General features: G+C 37.6%; 1 protein-coding gene across 1 annotated transcript in view; it reads left to right on the top strand.

Annotated features, from left to right (window-relative positions):
- The window catches only part of GRIN2A (glutamate receptor, ionotropic, N-methyl D-aspartate 2A), a 151,071-nt gene that overhangs the window by 120,110 nt on the left and 13,417 nt on the right, over positions 1-17,544 (top strand). The window contains exon 10 of the mRNA XM_010003197.1: positions 13,531-13,718. Within this exon, the coding sequence (XP_010001499.1) occupies positions 13,531-13,718 (188 nt within the window). The remainder of the gene's footprint in view (positions 1-13,530; positions 13,719-17,544) is intronic.

Raw genomic sequence — 17,544 nt, 5'->3', positions numbered from 1 at the left:
TCCTGCTGTGCATTTTTAAAGAAACAGCTGTTCTTAATTTCAGGCATCGTTCTCTTGGATGGAGAGTTTATTTAGGGGATGTCTATTCCTTGTACTTTCCCAAGTCCATTTGTGTTACTGCAAACCCTGAAAGACTGCTGTTAGCTTCAAAATCAGGCTACATGTCAGACACGAAAGGGGGGTGGCTACCTGACTGCAGGAGAGTTCAGGACATCCAGGAAAACTCGGGCCAGCTGCTCTTGTGTCAGCTGCTTCTCTTCCTCAAAAGCTTTACTTATTCTGACAGCACAAGCTCTTCATTTTTCATAGATTGTATTTTTTCTTCCCCTGCTGTAATTTCTTTCCATTTCTAAGTGATTTCTCAGTGTGGACATCTCCAGGTGTCTACCTTGCTCCCTTTGACTGACATTTCTATAGCAGATGGTACAAATAAGCTGCCATGTGCAACATTTTCTGGATCAATGCAAGTAACTGCTACATGCAGCTGCGCTCCTTAGTATTTTGTCTGGTGGCATCTAGAGAAGGATTAAGCAGCATGCCATCAGCTGCTGAAGTTTCCCACAATAGAAGTGTCACTTTGTGTTTGCTCGCATCACAGGTTTGGACAATCCAGCAGTGTCAAGCAGGCTTACATGTTTTCTGCCTTCAGTTTCTGCGGAGCTAGAGGGGTGCAAGGGCCCAATCATTGTGGTGATTGTGGGCAGTAAACTTGGTTACAGATCAGGCAGCACAATCGTGCCTGCTTTTTGTCTCAGAGTGGTTTCTCTCTGGAAAGATGATTTCATTTAGGTGACCAGACCAATCAGGCTCTGTCATCCTTGCTTGTCACTTGCACGGTGAGCCCACCCGGCCTAGCCTTTGTGTGAGGATGTTTGGTGAGGATGTGGCTGACACTTGAGGGATCTGTGGAGCTAAAAGTGTCCTGAATGAAAGAGATGAGACTGTATAACATGGGACTGTAATAACTCACATTTTCTGTAAGGAGGAGAATAGAAAAGCATGAATAAGTACTTGGTAGTGTGGTACAATTGCTTGCTGCCTCTTTTTCTCCAAACAGCATGTTTCACTTTTTTCTACAAAGTTTTCTGTTCCTCAGTATAAATAACTGTTTCCTCATTTTTTATATACCAGCACTATATCTTCTTCCTTTCTCCCTTATGAATTATTACCAGATTGTTTCTCTCTTCCATGTAGTTTGCCCTTTCATCCTTATCTAGACTTGATCAAGCTTTCACTTTTCCTACTTTGCCTGATCCCATGATTTTTAACACATCTTCCCCCAAAGGCCTAAGGTTGCTGCTACTTTTTTGAATCTCTCATTCCTCAAACTTCTGCTTCCTAGCAAATACATATTTTCTGTTTTCCTCTTCAGTATGTGTGTGTTCTGCTTACCTTATCACAGCTACCTTTTCTCTATTAATCTTTGTCTTCTGTCATAGCTATTCTGCACTTCTATAGCTTTTTATCTTTTTCATCCTCATCGCTGGTAATATAAAACAAACAATTTTTCTTACATATGGTAAGGCTTGCTGCTTCTGCACAACTTTTGAAAATGAACTACCTAGTGACTATAAATTCATTGACCTGTGAAGGACTTGAAAATATTGTTTAGTTGATGTTGCTAGTCATAATAAACAGTACATGAAGAATCTTTGTATAATCTGCATGTAGTTCCAATCTCACTCTTAAAACCTCTTTTGTTTAACTGAAGACATAAGATTTTGTTCCCTCTAATTTCTTGTATACAATATTTGATTCTAATGTTGAGGAGGAGCAAAAACTGCCAGCAATCAGGCAATGCTTAATGATTGAATAATGCTACACATGTGGCATCTGATCTAAATAGAATCAAACTATCAAGTAGTCTCTTGTCACAGTTCACTCTGGTTATGTTGTATCTCAGACTCTTAAGTCTTTAGATCAGCTTTAATTGCCTTCAGCCTCTTGGGATCTTGATTTTTGAGGCTGTTGTGTTTAATACATAGTGTTACTGAGTTGAACTGAAAAGAGAGATTGGAAAGGAGACAAACATAAAGCTTTAGATGCAGAGATTTCTCTAAGTTTTCTTTTTTGTTGGAGATGTGTTTATGTCCCTTTTCTCATACCGAAAATAAATTACAGAAATAGCTGGGTTTTTTATCTTTCTGACCAGAAATGTAAAATCAGCTGCCTGAGTTGCCAGGAAAGACCTTTAGGGCAGAAATACAGATAGGAATATGTATAAAGTAAATGATGTTGCTGCCTTTATTTTCTGGTGTGGTGTAGGGGCTAGATCTTGTGTTGGAGTATTGAGTGTGCACACATTTGCGTTCAGGAAGCCTTGAAGAAAATACCCAGCCCCTTTGTGTTTTCATCTTTGAGAGCTGAAGACAATAGCATTTCAAAAATTGACTTACAAGGAAAGCATCTGCATTTTCTTTTTTTATTAGAACAAACAACTTCACTACATGGGTGATATGCTTGGACCTATGTTGTGCAATTAGCATAAAATAGGTTTAAGATCATTCTAGAAAGAAATCAACTGGGAAATGCTCCAAATCAAAATGCAAACGAGATTTTTGCTTTTGACTGATGCTGACATTCTACCTACTCCTTCAGCTGAATCCCCATGGTGGGGCTCATTGCAGCTTACTCATGAAGGTTTGTTGCCATCAATAGTGAAGGTGAATTTACCAGCTATGCTGGCTTTTCCCCTTTGATAAGAAATATTTTTTTTCTGAAAATATATTTAAAAACCCATGTAAAGTCTCTGTAATGTCTGCCTCTTGTCCATAGTGTCTTATTTCTGAGATTCACAGATGCAGTTCTCCAAAAGCCACTGAAACACCCATTTGAACAAGCAGCAGGTTTTTCTGTACTGTAATTAAAGGTATCAGTTTGCAACCAGGCCTGTTAAAAGGGAGCAAAATGAATGCATCCTGTTATAGAAGTACTACTTAATATGTTTCAAAATGGCTAAATATTGTTCCTCCTTCAATACAACTTAGTACTGAAAGCAGTCATGATCTACAAGCTTGTCAAAAGGTACAAAAATGTTCCAGTGTTTCTCCCTGGATTTCCTGCATATAAGGAATCAGCTGGACAACATATTATGCTGTGCTACCTGCAGAGCTTCAGATTGCTCTTCAGGCAGGTCTGAGCAGCTCAGGAATTCTCCAGAGTTTTGTTCCTTTTCCTAAATTAATACAGAAATGGCAGTTGTTTTCTGGAGCATTATTCAGAGGAGTAAAGTCTGTAAGACATTAGCTAATGTATTCTTGGTGGCTGAAGTCCAGCTCTGTTAGAGCTGCGGTGGCTCCTCTGTGTTCTTTAAATGTTTATTGATCAAATAAAGTTCTAAAAATGCATCTCAAGCATTTCTGCCTACACTGCATTTAATCAGTCTTCATTTCTAGAACACTGTGCCAGAGAGATGGATCCTATTGATTTTGCTTCTTGAAGAGAAAGTCTTTGAATAGGAAGCAGTTAATTATTGTGTTATGTAGTGCTTGTTTTAGGTTTGTTTGCTTCTGTTTGCCTTGTTATATTTTTCCAGAAGAGGTTATAACTAAAGAATACTATATTTCTGCAAGCAAGACAACTTGTTTTAACTCTTCAGTGTGTGTTGTGTCAGCTTGTAGCTGGTCAGTTTACCTGTAGTGTTTCTCTGTCTATGAGTCCTCTACTGCTGCAAAACTGTCAAGAGGAGAAAATGCAGTGGCAATAAACTGGAAATGCAATTTGTGTTCTCACCCTTGCCCCAGCACATCTACACTGGAATATTGTCTGGGATTTAACTGCTAATGGCTGAAATGAGAAAATTTGATTGGCAGAGTTTCTTCTTACTAGGGAAATACAGTTGGAAACTTTCACGTGCCTATTGCCTGTCAATGACAAATCCATCTAATTTTTTCTTCACTTCCATGATTTTCCTGGATATGAGGACTGCAGCTGAGTATCACACAGAGTATATTCTGTTTGAAGAAGAGATGATCTAACTAATGCTGTGTTATGGCAGCATATTGATGTGAGCATTTTATTTCAGCTTGATTGCAAAAAGCTGAGATTATGACTTGTTTCAAGAAAACTGCAGACATGAATCCCTCTTGTTGCACAGGTGAGCAGCCCCTTCTCGTACAGCTGCAGGTCCCCTCGCTGCTCTGAGCTCTTTCCAGGCTTTATTTACAGCCACAGCTGTGACTGCATGTTCAGAGATTGGATGCTAAAGCTTTCTTGGGACTTCATCTGCCTTCCTGTTGAAGATTGCACTGTGGTAGTTTAGACACACCAAGGCTAATACCTTATTCCCTCATTGGCCAGGGCACACTGGTGGAAATCCAAGGCCTTGGGAAGGCAGGGAGAGCAACGGCTTTGCTGCCTGGCTGGGCTGGTCCCACCTGCAGCAGGTGAGCAGATCTGAGCTGCCCCCAGGGAGATGCTCTCAGCCTGGAGGTGTGCCCTGAGCTGCTGGTCGCCTGGCTAGGATCATGTGATGATTCTATTGCTCAGCATTTTTTAAGGACAAATAATGATGCTAGAAGAACCCCCTGAAAGTATCTAACTGAACACCGTAAGTGACACCAGAAGTTATTTCCTCCCCACAAACACATTCTTGCATGTAAAAAACCCAATACAATTGTTAATTGATTTTAATAATTCAATGGTGCTAAGCAGGGAAAGCACAAGAAAAGACCCTAGAAAGATCTGATGCCCTTTTAACCCTCAGTTTCTACATTCATTGGCCTGAATCAATTTTTTTTGTGTGTGTGTTTATAAATTGTACCTAATTTGCAGCTTCGCATACACTGTTATTTGCTGAGCAGATACAGACTGGTGAGAGGCTGTGCTGGCAGCTTGTGCAGTGTGGCACAGGCATAACCAGGAGGCAGCCATCTCCATTCCTGTCAGCTGGAACACAATTCAGATTGTGCCCAGCAGGTCCTTCTGTTAATTAGGTCTGTCAATTAAAGTGGTGGTGTGCCTAAAGTGAAAAAACAAAACAAACTTGTCTCTTAGGCAGCCAGCTGACATCTCCACTTAGATGCAAAAACCAATTTCAATATCTTTTGCAGTAGTTTCAATGTATGTTTTATATAAAAATTGACATTGGAAATTTTCATCAAAGGAAAAACTCTCTAGTTTTTATTCTTTCTGTGGTCCTTACCTGTTCACCTTAAAACAGGAGGGAAAGCTATGAGAGAAGTTACTGCTTGAAATAAAAATTATATACTTTAATTTTTCATAAAAAGCACAAGGTCTTCATCATTCTTCTAGGCAGGTAATAACAGCTTGCAACCAGCACTCAAATAAATGTTCAGCAGACATAAATTTTTTAACTTTTAATCTAGTGGCTTTGTGTTTTTCTACCATTTCTGATTGACAACACTTTACAGTATTTGTAATTGAGATTATTTGCTCTTTTCTTAGACTTTTAATATCATAATACATATAGCAGTTCTTTTACCAAATCTTTAGGAAATTGCCTGGGATGGTTAACTCTGAAGTCTGTTTGAGGGAGAAAGGAAAAGGTGGATGAGCAGCATGAGATATCTGTAGTCTGTAATAATGTATTGCTCAAAGCCCTCCTGGATCCCTGGTATGATGCATAAAGAGAGAAACTGTGCTGGAGACAGCTTTAGCACAAGCACCTCTTTATGCAACTGAATTTTAAAGCCATGTATCAAATTCTTAATACCCAGCTATCATTATATGAACTGGATGTTTTCCTGCTTTCTCATGGCCCTGCTCATCAAGGCAAGTCTCTATTCTGAGCCTGCTTGGGTTTCGTGTTTTCCACAAGCTTCAAAAACAGGATTAAAGAATGAAATGCAGCAACTGAAATAAGATTTTAGGTGGGTTACCCTACGTCATCTTTTGGGATCCTAAAAGTTCACCAGTTTAAACTACTGAATCTGAAACTTGTTTATTCATATGTGACTGGGAAAATAGTTTCCTGAGTCTGCATCTGCCATTACTACAACAAAGCTTATAATCTAAATCAGGAATTAGCATGGAGTGATTAATCCAATTTGTATTTCTAAATGTTGTTAAGGAGAAATGTTTAAGAAAATTACTGTCCATATTCTCATCAGATCTATAGGATATTCATTTTAAAGATTTTTGTCAGATCCTGAAAGGGCAAATTATTGTGCCGGGTGATAATTCCTTTAAGGGGGTGATAAATCCAAAATGTGAATGTGTGACATAAGATGATAAATTAATATTTCAGATAATTCATTGTAATTTTTACTTATAAGTAATGGTTGGTAATATAAAATAGCTTAGAGGACTGATTTAACCAGCTTCTGGATCACTCTATTTCCGTGCAAAGGCACCTGCTACACCATTTTTCTAGATGTAACTTCTGGACATTTTTGATGGCTGACACTTAGAAGCATCCATTTCTGCAACTGCTCTGAAAGACAAAGTGTAAAAGCCACAGAGCTGTGAGACAGGACCTTGGGGACTCCTTATAAAAAAGCTGAATGGAACTTTAATTTCCTCAGTCAAATGGTATCTGAAATGGAGCTGGACCACATCTGAAGCACTGATTGAGTTCAGGCAACTTTTGTGGTAAATTGCATACAGAGGATCATATTTTATGCCTGCATACTTTTTACTTTGTAGCTGGAGTGGAAATAGGGATGTAATATACTTTCAGGCACTGTTCTTCTGTAGTGCTCTTCAGTGCTGACAAGTTGAAATAATCACAGATGTAGACCAGTGAAGATTTTTTTGGTTATGTAAAAGTGTACATCAGTAGGTTTCTCTCTCTCTTAGTGTGTCTCTTCCCTCCCTGTTTGGCACCTGACCTTGGTAAAGTGCCCTGGTGACTGACAGAATTGTAAATATCAAAATTAAAACAAACTCAGAAAGAAAGAAAATGTGAATAATTTGGCACTTGTTAAACACAGGGCTTAATAGAATCTCTACTTCATGAAATATCCATTCACCTGAAGCCAAAGTATGATATTCAAGGACAACAGCATCCATACATGCCTTGTTTCTTGCATTTCTCCTTAAGCATCTATTGTTTGCTAGTGTCATATTTGATTGGGACCCAAGTCGAAGCTGGGGAGGATCTGCTGCCCGTGTATAGGTACCCCATGTGTGTGGGGGGGAGGGGTGGGGGGAAGTTGAGTGAGTGGCCACAGGGCTGGTTCTTTGTTGTCGTGTTAGGCCCAAATAGTGACACTTCATACCTCAGTATTTTCAAGTTATCTGTAAACAGAAGCAGACATCATCATGTCCTTTTGTCACATTTTCAGGGATTTATTCATGGCCATCAGATAAATGTGCTGCCTTGTCTGCTTTTCTGCTGTTCAGCTGATCCATAGCAACTTGCCTCCAGGAAAGAAAACACAGGCTTATAGCAATTTGTTTCTAGTTCCTTTACTCAGTACCTGAGTGGTCTTCTGACTTTTCTGGGAAAAGGCTACCTCCTGCATCTATGTTCCTATTTTTTAGGTAATGCAATTACCTGTCTAATGCCATTAAATATTATAAAGTATTTTAAAAATTATTATAAGTATTTTAAATATTATAAAGTATTATAAAGGACATAAAATGAACAGGAGAAAGTAGCTATGTCCTGTCTAAACCCATTTCTTTTGAGAAGAAGTTATTCTAAGTTTTTATATTAATTTGATTTGGGGATGAGACCAGATTCTTAGTGAAATGTGATGAATTTCTCCTTCGTTATGCTATTGTAACTGGGACAAAATCTTTAATCTAAAAATATATTCCCCCTACCTGACTTTTCAAATTTTGTGTTTTGATAAACTGGTGCTTTGCAAGTACTTCATTACTTGGCTTCTGAGACTTGAAGTGGGACAGTATTCCATTGCATAAATTAATCATGAAGGCACATCAGATTTTGTTGCTAAGGGAAATGTTATAGGGACTGGGAAAGAGGGTAGAAGGAGGTGGTGAATGGGAGCTCCTGGGAGGGAGGGATGTGAATATGCCCATTCAGGCAACCATAGCCAAGTGATGCAGGAAGGCTCACAGTGGTTTTTCTGGCAGCCTAAGATTGCCCTGACAGGTGAAGTGAAGCCTCCACAATCTCTCTGAGTGGTGTTAATTTCTGTCAGATTTTGCTCTTTCACATTTTGCATCTATGATTTCTGTGAAGATTGAAGTGAGGACAGTTTGAGCTGGGCAAAAAGTTGAAATTCCTTCCCTGCTAATGAGTTCATCATTTAAGTGGGTTAAATTTTGCTGGCCTGCGTTGTTGCGGGGGGGCTGGCTGTTAAATTCTCCCCTAATGAATTGGCAATGTCAAGATGTCAAGAAATCCATCCAGTGTGTGTGAACTTAAGGTCTGCATGGAGCTATATTCAAATATGTGCTAGAAGATAAAGTCACTGCCGGTGAGGTGCCATCAGAGAATCTGAAACATGTTTTAGACAAAACTAGGCAAGGGAAACCTTCATGCTGAAGGTTAAATATCTACTTCTTTTGCTCTCTCAGTATCAAGGTGTCACTGTAGAACACTTTCATTGAAGCCTTGTCTTCAGAGCAACCTTCTTGCCCTTTGATTGCTGTGTCGTTCCACAATGACCTTTTAGCACTAGATCTCTGGGGCATTGTAGTTTTAGAGATGTACAAATGGTGGTTATGCCTCTCATTGTACACTCTTGACATACTTCCTTTATACGCTCTGTGTATAAAGAAGGGATAAATTATAAATTATTACATTTTTTAATACATCTGTAAATCTGTACTGTAAGTCCATCATATTTTAAAGCCAGTATTTTTGCACTTTCTGCCTTCCAAGTAAGAGCAGTGATGATCTCCAAAACGTTTAATCCAGCCTTAAGTGGATACCAATTTTTTGCCCTGTACCAAATTGTAGATGCTACTTTAAGGGTCAGGTAAGACACCTGTTCTACAGACTATGAAATGTTTTTTTCTTAAAAGTAAAAAAGCTTAAAATTAGAGCTTCCTGTAGAACATTTTCAAAATCAGTTCTCTCTCTAAAAATCAGCTTTAGGAGATAAAACCTTACTAGGTAAAATTGTTCTTGATGATGAAGGAGGTGAAGAGGGGAGGGTAAAGCTGATGTTAAAAAAATAGTTTGAGGATTGAATGACTTGTAGTCTGATATTTGTACTACAACAGTAATTTCAAATATTGTGCTTTCAAAAGATACGACTGGAGCCTTAGTAAACAGGTATGACACTTGCTGTATAATAATCTTTGTAGTATCTCTTGCATTTATTTACAACCAAAATTGAGGAATACCATATCTTATTTTGATTTACCTAAACAAATTTTAAACATAGATTGATTTCATGAATTATTTTTCCTCAGAATAAAATGTATATAATTTATGATGAATAAGTATTCTTAAATATGTAATTGACCTTTAATTTTTCAGAAAGAGCCCGAGAAGGTGCATATTGGAGTTAAAATGTGCTCCTCATCACAGGCTCATTGTGATGCAGCTTTTTACTGCAAAATGGAATGCAAGCAAATTGCTTTGATTATACACTTTATATATTAGTCTCATTCTGGTTTTGTGTAAGTCAAATCTGTTTTACTAATAATCCACAGCTTTTGTGTGACAGTGAAAAGAACGTCTTTGGGGTGTTAGAAAACGTGAAGAAATGAGAGTGAGAATTGATTCAGAAGTTAATGTCCTGGATCTGACAGGTGAACACTGCACTGAATGGTACCCACTTTAGCAAGAAATTAATTCTGCTGTAGATATTTTGTGTTTGGTTTTACTGCAGTAGTTGAAAATTGGAAAGTGACTTCAGTCATGTTTCACTTTCTCTGATCCTTGATGGAAACAATATTATTTAGTGTGTAGGTTCTAGTGCTTAACAGTAAAACAGGATAACATGAATAAACAGGATTGCATCAAAGCATCCCTGTCATTTTCTGAATGCTATGACACAGGTCACAGCAGGACATCCAGTCATTCAAACAGACTGGTTTCTACTGTGCTGAAGTGCAGTTTGTGTCCCCTCAACCACTGAGTATGTTGCCATTTTAGATTTTTTCCCTTTTATTTTCCATTAAGAAAACAAAACCCCTGAAGGGCCATGTAGTTGGTTAAGGAAACAAAGAAACAATTTTCAAGTGAGTTATACTTCTGTTGTGGAGGAAGAAGCTGTGCCTGGTAAAGAGGCATTTTCCTAATTCTACGTTTCAATTTCCAGCATAGGAATTTGGTGAAAAGTATGTGCTAATAATAAACATGTGGAAAAATATAGGCAAGTATTTTCAGCTTTTCTGAGTTTACTTTTTCTAACATTTTCCTCCAACTTTAATATTCTTTACTCAGGTATTTTGAATGTGAACATTTTAGAGAATTTTTTTTGCAATTCCGCGTTTATTTATTTTATTTTTTTCACAGACATCCCACTTCATATTATTACATTCAGTAATGTTCTTCTGGGTTTATTTAAACTGTTTCAATTTGTTATTGTGTAACACCTGACGTTCTTTGCTGTGTGAACTGAAGTTTTCTCCACTCCCTTTCCTCTCTGCTTGCTAGGTAGTAAAGGACATTTGTATAGTCTCTCCTATATAAATATTAAAAAGAGGTTTATTTTCTCTCCTACTCAGGATTATTGCAGTAGTTCAGAGGAAGTTTAGAAACCTGCCAGTTGCTCACATGAGTCATAAGGCTGAGGTCCTGTTCCTCTGCATTCACTGGAGAGGCCTGGCATGTTCAGCTAGTTCCTGACAGTTATAAATCTTGTTTCTTGCAGCATTCCAGTTTTTACAGTTCTTTTTCATCTTTCTAATAATTCTTAGCAGTTTATTTAAACCTATACAAGGTGACAAAGCTTTTCAATCCCTGAAGTGGCTGCAATGAATGACAAGTTAATTGATTCATTTTTACATTGCTAAGGCTTGGAAGAAGATTTTGAGCCTTTGGTGCCCTGGGGCTGCCTTGGGCACATGCAGGCTGGTTTTCAGGGAATGTGGGACCTGGGCAGGAGGGTGGTCAGCACTCACACCAACACAAACCTGGTCAGCTCTGTAGCAGAGTTGAATTTTATTGCCACAAGAACAAAATTCCTGAGACTTGCCAGTCCATCTCTAGAGAAATAAATGGGTGAGCTGGCCTGCACAAACACCTGATTTGCCTTCTTCTGGAGCTTGTGCTCACTATCATCTTTGCAAAAAACTGGGACATGGTCAAATTCTTGGGCTTGTCCAGATTTTGGTGTCTCAGATTTTAGAAACTCTTACTGAGGAATGTTTAAGTTGTCAGAATTCTCACAGTGTCAGGTAATTCATCACCTAGTGATGGAAGAGTTGGATTCCCTGACATCTGAGAGCTTCATTCATGACTTGTTACTCCCTGCCCACACTGCAGGAGTACATCATGTTCTTAAGCTTTGCTGTGCAAGGAACAGTATTTCTGTAATCACTGCATGATGAAAAGATAATTAAGCCTTGAGAGGTTATAAGATTTTTTTTTTGTTGGAAATGGAAAAGGTATGTTCTGAGTATGAGTTTTTATTTGTAGACATCAAGACTTTTTCAGGGCATTCAACTTTTTGATTTACAGTTCAGAATGACAGCAGAACTTTTCAGCACTCAGCATCTGTCAGGATAGTACCTCCTGTTTTTAAATTAATTGGCTTAACAAGATTTATTGTGACCTTATAGAAGAGGTATAGAGAAAACCCTCACAAGGAAAGCCTTCTGCAGCTTCAGAACTTGCTTTCCTTGTGCATGCCCACTGCAGCTGATGGCAGATTCCCTGGGAAGCTGGGGAAGGAGTCCACAATGAATGAGTGAAGCTGTGATTGTGCCTTTTCTGCCTGTCCAGGGCTTACTCCACTGCTCAGTAATTAAGGAGGCAAGCTGCAGATGAAGAGGCGGCACAGGGCTTTCACCCTGGAGTCTTTATCAAAGATACCTTTTTGCTCTGTTTGACAGAACAAGAGCTGACTCTTTTTATTTTCTCTGTGTTTATCAGAATGTGTTTTAAATGCTTATATTGCAAAACTGTAAATCCCGGAATAAACAGATGACAAATTCCAGAGTGTATTTTAGCTTAGGATGGTTTGGTGCAGCCAGGTCAGTATCCCCAGAGAGGAGCATTCCTTTCCAACTCCTTGCCTGAGCCAGAGACATCCACTGAGAAGGGATGTTTCCTCCCTTCCCCACAGACAACCATGGAGGTCTGGAAGCATGGCATTGGATTCTGTTGCTTATGGTCATTGTCTGATCAGAAATGTTTCAAGTATCCTGAGGTTGCAGCAAACAATTTTCCTTTTTTCCCTTGTGCTCCTACCCAAAGGACATGGATTTTTCTTCTTTCTCTCTATACAAACCAAAGATTGTCTCTTAAGTGCTGAATCATAGCATGTCATTTAGAAAACTGTCTGGTCTTGTGTTGAAGACTGCAACCCTGGGCAGTACCCCAACACCTCATCCCCAACAGCCTAATGGCTATTCCCAGTGTAGTTGCTCTCAGTGCTAGGTAGCCATCCATTTCTTATTTCTGGATTGATTTTGTGACACATCACCTTGAAGATGTTTAGCAATTGATTTCTCAGTGTTAAATTATCCATTTAAAGGAAGGAGAGAGTCAGACTTTTTAGCACTGATGGAGCTAACATGACTTTTAAGCTGGGGATTGCACCAACTGAGTTTTAGGGAAAAGTGGAAAACCAAAGAAAATGATGGCCCAGCTGATTTCTTTTAATGATTGCATGAGCCACCTGCACGTCCTCCGAATTAACTACTTCACTAAATTCCAATTTGATGACTTGAATGACGACTGTTGGGGTAAGTGTCCTTGAAGGAAAGCATTAAAGTACAGAAAGTAGTGACAGGAACATCACTCTTCACTTTTTCATGTCAGAATACAAAATCCAATAGCCTCTCTCCTGGTATTTCTCTTGGTTTAAGGTCAGATGGATAAGGGTCTTTTGTAGCACCACATTTTTATTACCTGATCTAGAGTTCCACAAAAAATAGGGTTCTGTGTAAGTTTGTGGATTGAGTATTTAAGAACAAGCACTGAATTATGTTGTGTATGAAAGTTTGTTGTTCTTTTTGTTTGCTGTTTGTTTTTTTCTTTAGATAGCTGTACCAGATGTTTTCCAGTACCTTCCTCTGTCTTCCCCTGACTTAAAGAAAACTAGTGAAATAATGTTTTCAGTCCCAGGCAATATTTTAAATAAGCTAATTGGTTGTTATTGTTTCAGTTCTAAATTCTCCATTGTAATTTGTGGGGGTTTTTGGCAATAATTTTGCATGTCTAGATATTTACGTTCCATTTTGAGAGCAAAGATACAAAGATAACAGGGCAAGACATTTTGTAGCTTGCTTCCTCCTGCTCAGTATTTTTTAACAGCATCCCTTAAAATAGAAATGCAAAAGTATGTGTCCTACTTTCCCCTCACTAAAATAGATGCCTTTTGTTAATTTTAGACACAGTGGAGCAGGATATGTAATTAATGATATCAAAGAATCCATATGATATTTAACAGGGTCCTCACATCAAGGACAAAAGAAGTCTGACGACAGCTGTCCCCAGTGATTTGGTTTGTAAAATGTTTTCTTTTATTTCAGGAAGTTGGATGCTTTCATCTATGATGCAGCAGTGCTGAATTACAAGGCTGGAAGAGATGAAGGCTGCAAACTTGTCACAATAGGGAGTGGATACATCTTTGCCACCACGGGCTATGGAATAGCACTTCAGAAAGGATCACCTTGGAAGAGACAAATTGATCTCGCCCTCCTTCAGTTTGTTGGAGATGGTAGGGACCAATGTTTTATCCTCTCTTTTCTTTCTCTAAGTATGCACAGTTCATGCAGTTTTAGTAGCTCTGAGCCTTTTATTACTGTTCTCTCAGTCTTTTAAAAAAACAAGCAAATGCAAAACAAATGACTGAAATGGTTTCTCGCTGCTGAGACAGGAATTCTCTTCCACTTTGTTCTATCTCACCTCACTGCCAAGGACATGTGAATCTATTTTCAGAAAGTGTTTTCATATACATCACGAAGTAACAATGGTCTCAATGTCAGAGAGCATTTTTATTTATTTTTTTTTTTTTTCCTTTGAGCAATTCCTGGGGAGTTTTTTCTTGGTAGATGAGTTATTTTTCAGCATGACTGTTCTGCTATTTAAGTGTTTAGCTCGGTTCTGAACTGCTGTGAATGATCCTTAATGTAGGATGGATTATTATAAATTTATAGTAAAATATTAACAGAATCGAAGTAGTTTGAATTATTTTATTGCATTTCAAACAGTTGTTTTTCAAATTTTATTTTAACACAAAAACAGAGGAATTGTAGGTTCTCTTGGCACTTCTGCCCTGCAGAAGGAAACTTACTGCACATCTTTGATGTATTTGTAGACAGCAATAATGACTCATTCTTCAAATAGGGCTTGAACTACATTTGATTGGATACATTTTTCTTTGCCATAGTGAATTTTCAAACCTTTCACGTGTGCATTGAAAGAAAAATAAGGTGCTGAAAATAATTTCTTTATGATATAATGTATATATAATGAATGATGCATAATTTCTAACTAAAATCCTCCATTAGATTGAAAAATGATACGTGTTAATTTTTATTTTTTTTTAAACATAGATACATGGCTTAAATTTGCATGTGTCTGTGGAAAAGAAGACTTTATTGAAAAATAAATATGCACTTAAGGTCATTACTAGCATGTCATTGAGACTAAGAATGGTAAATTTCTGTATAATAGAACAGTTTCAGTGACAGAGTGCAGGACCTCCTGTGGCCTCCTCTTCCATAAAAAACAAGACATAAATTTTCATACTGGAGATAGTGAGTTTGTTATTCTTCCAGCACATGGATTTTATTCCTACTATTAATACTGCATGACTGGAAGAGGTGTAATCATCATGACTGATGCATTTTAGCTGATGCACGTAGAGAGGTACCAGTGTCATCATTATTGATCAGCTGGATTTAGAGAGGCTTATGGAAAAAACATTGCCTACCTTCAGCTAAGTAACAAATGTATGACCCATAATAAGTAGGTTTCAAACAACTACATATTCTTGTTTTGAACAGTTGCAATAAGTTTGCTAACAACTTTGTTTGTTTTTTTGTTGTTTGTTTTTTTTTATATATATTTGTGAATATTTTGTGAATAGACTGTTCTTCTACTTGTGTAATAATTCTCAAAAATGTTAAGTGCTGTAATTCTGACCTGTTTTAAATGGGGACATTGAGTCAGAGAATTTGAGTTATTTGTCCCATACTAAGGAAAATGCTCTTGTAGGCTGAAGGCAGAGCCTGAGTTGTCTTTCTCAGTTGTGGGCTAACCCCTCTAGAGGTTGCCAGAGCATCACAGGTTTTCCTTCTTTCCACCTTGGATTTTCTCCATCCTTACTCTTTCATCATATTTTATATTTCTTATCCAACAAAAAGAAATAAAATCACAGGGGAAAAAAAAAAATAAATGGAAGGGAAAACATTTGAAGCTATTCAAGAAAACCTTGTTGAAATACCCAAGCTACTGTGTTTTTATGCATCACTTTGTCTCTAAATATCAGAGAGAAAACAAAATGGATGGGAGGGAAGAAGAAAAAAATCTTATCATGTATTTACACTTTGATCTGTGGATTTACACAGGATATGAATGCTTTTATCTCTAACCCATTTTTAGTAGCCAAAACTAATACAAATGAATTGTCTATGAAACTCAGTATTAAAATTTCCATATGAATAATTTATAGAATTACAATAGATAGAGATGGCATCCAGTTGAATGAAACCTTGTCATGGAACCTCTGCTCCCATGTTCATCTTGCTCAGATATTACTTCAGAAAATAAGTTAAAGTTTTGAATGCACAAACCAAGGGGATTGTGAATGTCTTTATGGCATTTTTTTCTGGTATTTTTAAGTAACTTTAGAGGATACTATGAACAACCCATGAATTCTAGAATGTTCTTTTTTTCTTGTAAAGGATCTCTAAATTTGTTCTGAAAAATGTATGTTTCTTTTAGTCCCACAAATTATTGCTACTTTGTCTCACTTGTGTCATAGGTTTAGATGATAATTTTCACCAAAAAAAAGCCCAACAAAACAAATGAGGGAAAAAACAATTAAAAATGACCCAATCAACCAAAAAACTATAAGAATGGCATTGAAGTTTCTTCTAATTTATGAAGGACATTGAGACAAACTGAAACAAAACACTAAGAAATGAAATGTAAAGAATGATTGCCTGGTTCTAGCATGACCTGATTTTGTAATCTACGTCTAACTTCAGTAGTTTGATGAGTCATCTTTTCAGCTATGAACTTACATAACTCTGTTTTGATTAATTAGAAAGGATGAACCCAAAGTCCAGACCAACATCACTTTGCTGTATCACTAAAAATCTCCTTGATGCTATCTAGACTGAAAACAAGTATGGCTGGGGCGAAAGTTTAATTGTAGGGTGATAATTCTGGGAAACTGTCTTTGGAGTCCAAATGAGGTGTTTAAGTAAACAAGCAGACACAAATGAAGGCCAAAATTCTTCTTTCACATGTGTAGGCTCTGCAGAATTTACTACTCCTTAACACTAAGCCTATAAGGAGCAAAGTACCTAGCTGTATTGAATTATTATTCAGTATATGTAACAGAACACTCATCACAGTATGGAATAACTTCAATGAATTATAAATCTAATGAGTTTCATAGCTGTGTGAAAAAAATCCAAATGAGGTGAAAACACAATTTCTTGATATGAGTGTTATGCTAATAAGGGGAGAGAACTACTTGGATGATACTAGGTATTTGGATAAAGCCAAGTAATTTGTTCAAATGTATATCTGATTGCATCTACAAAGCATTATCTTGTCTCTCTTTTACATTTACATGGTACTGAGACAGCCCTTTGAAATGTGTTTCAGAGCTTTCAGTTTCCTCTGCATGTGCCTTTCTCTCATGATTTTTCTTATTTCAATTTTCCTTGCTCCTTTGAGATCATGCTCATTCCCAAGCCAGCACACTTACACATTCAAATAACATTTTGGCACAGTGGATAGGAATCTTTTCAATCTTTCTTGCTGGTGTAAAACATCCCACTGAAGTATTAATGACTTTTTCATGCAGGAGCATCTTTTCATACTTTCCAAAGCATGAGTTTTCTCTGCATTAAAGTTAGTGGTTTTGAACCCTCTTTATCTTGTTGACACTGGAAAAAAATGAAGCTAAATAGAGAGGGATGTAGGATTCTGTTAGAGATAACTTTAAGCATAGATGAGTGGTTTACACTCATTTGCACGAGTAGTGTTCTGATCCTGAGGACAGTTCTACTGGTTGGCCGGATTATACTGATTATTAAAAATTACACTGTGAAAGTGATTCTGAAGTCTCAGTGGAAGGAAGCAAGCTACAAGATGTCACATTTGTTGATCTAACAAGGAGGAAAAGGGACAGAGAGAAGGAGGATGGAAATGAGTTGCTGAGGAATGTAAAGAGTAGGAACTTATTTGTCTCAAAAATAAGGTTATTCCTAAAATATTTCATCACTTAGTCTACGCAGTTTCATACACATAGCCCAGGTCATAGGAAGCTGAGATGAATATGCATTTGTTAGTATAAAATTAAT

This window comes from Chaetura pelagica, unplaced genomic scaffold (assembly GCF_000747805.2).
Source record: "Chaetura pelagica isolate M959 unplaced genomic scaffold, ChaPel_1.0 scaffold138, whole genome shotgun sequence".
NCBI lineage: Eukaryota > Metazoa > Chordata > Aves > Apodiformes > Apodidae > Chaetura > Chaetura pelagica.
Note: the sequence above shows the minus strand (reverse complement) of the source record. Positions and strands in the feature narration are given on the sequence as shown.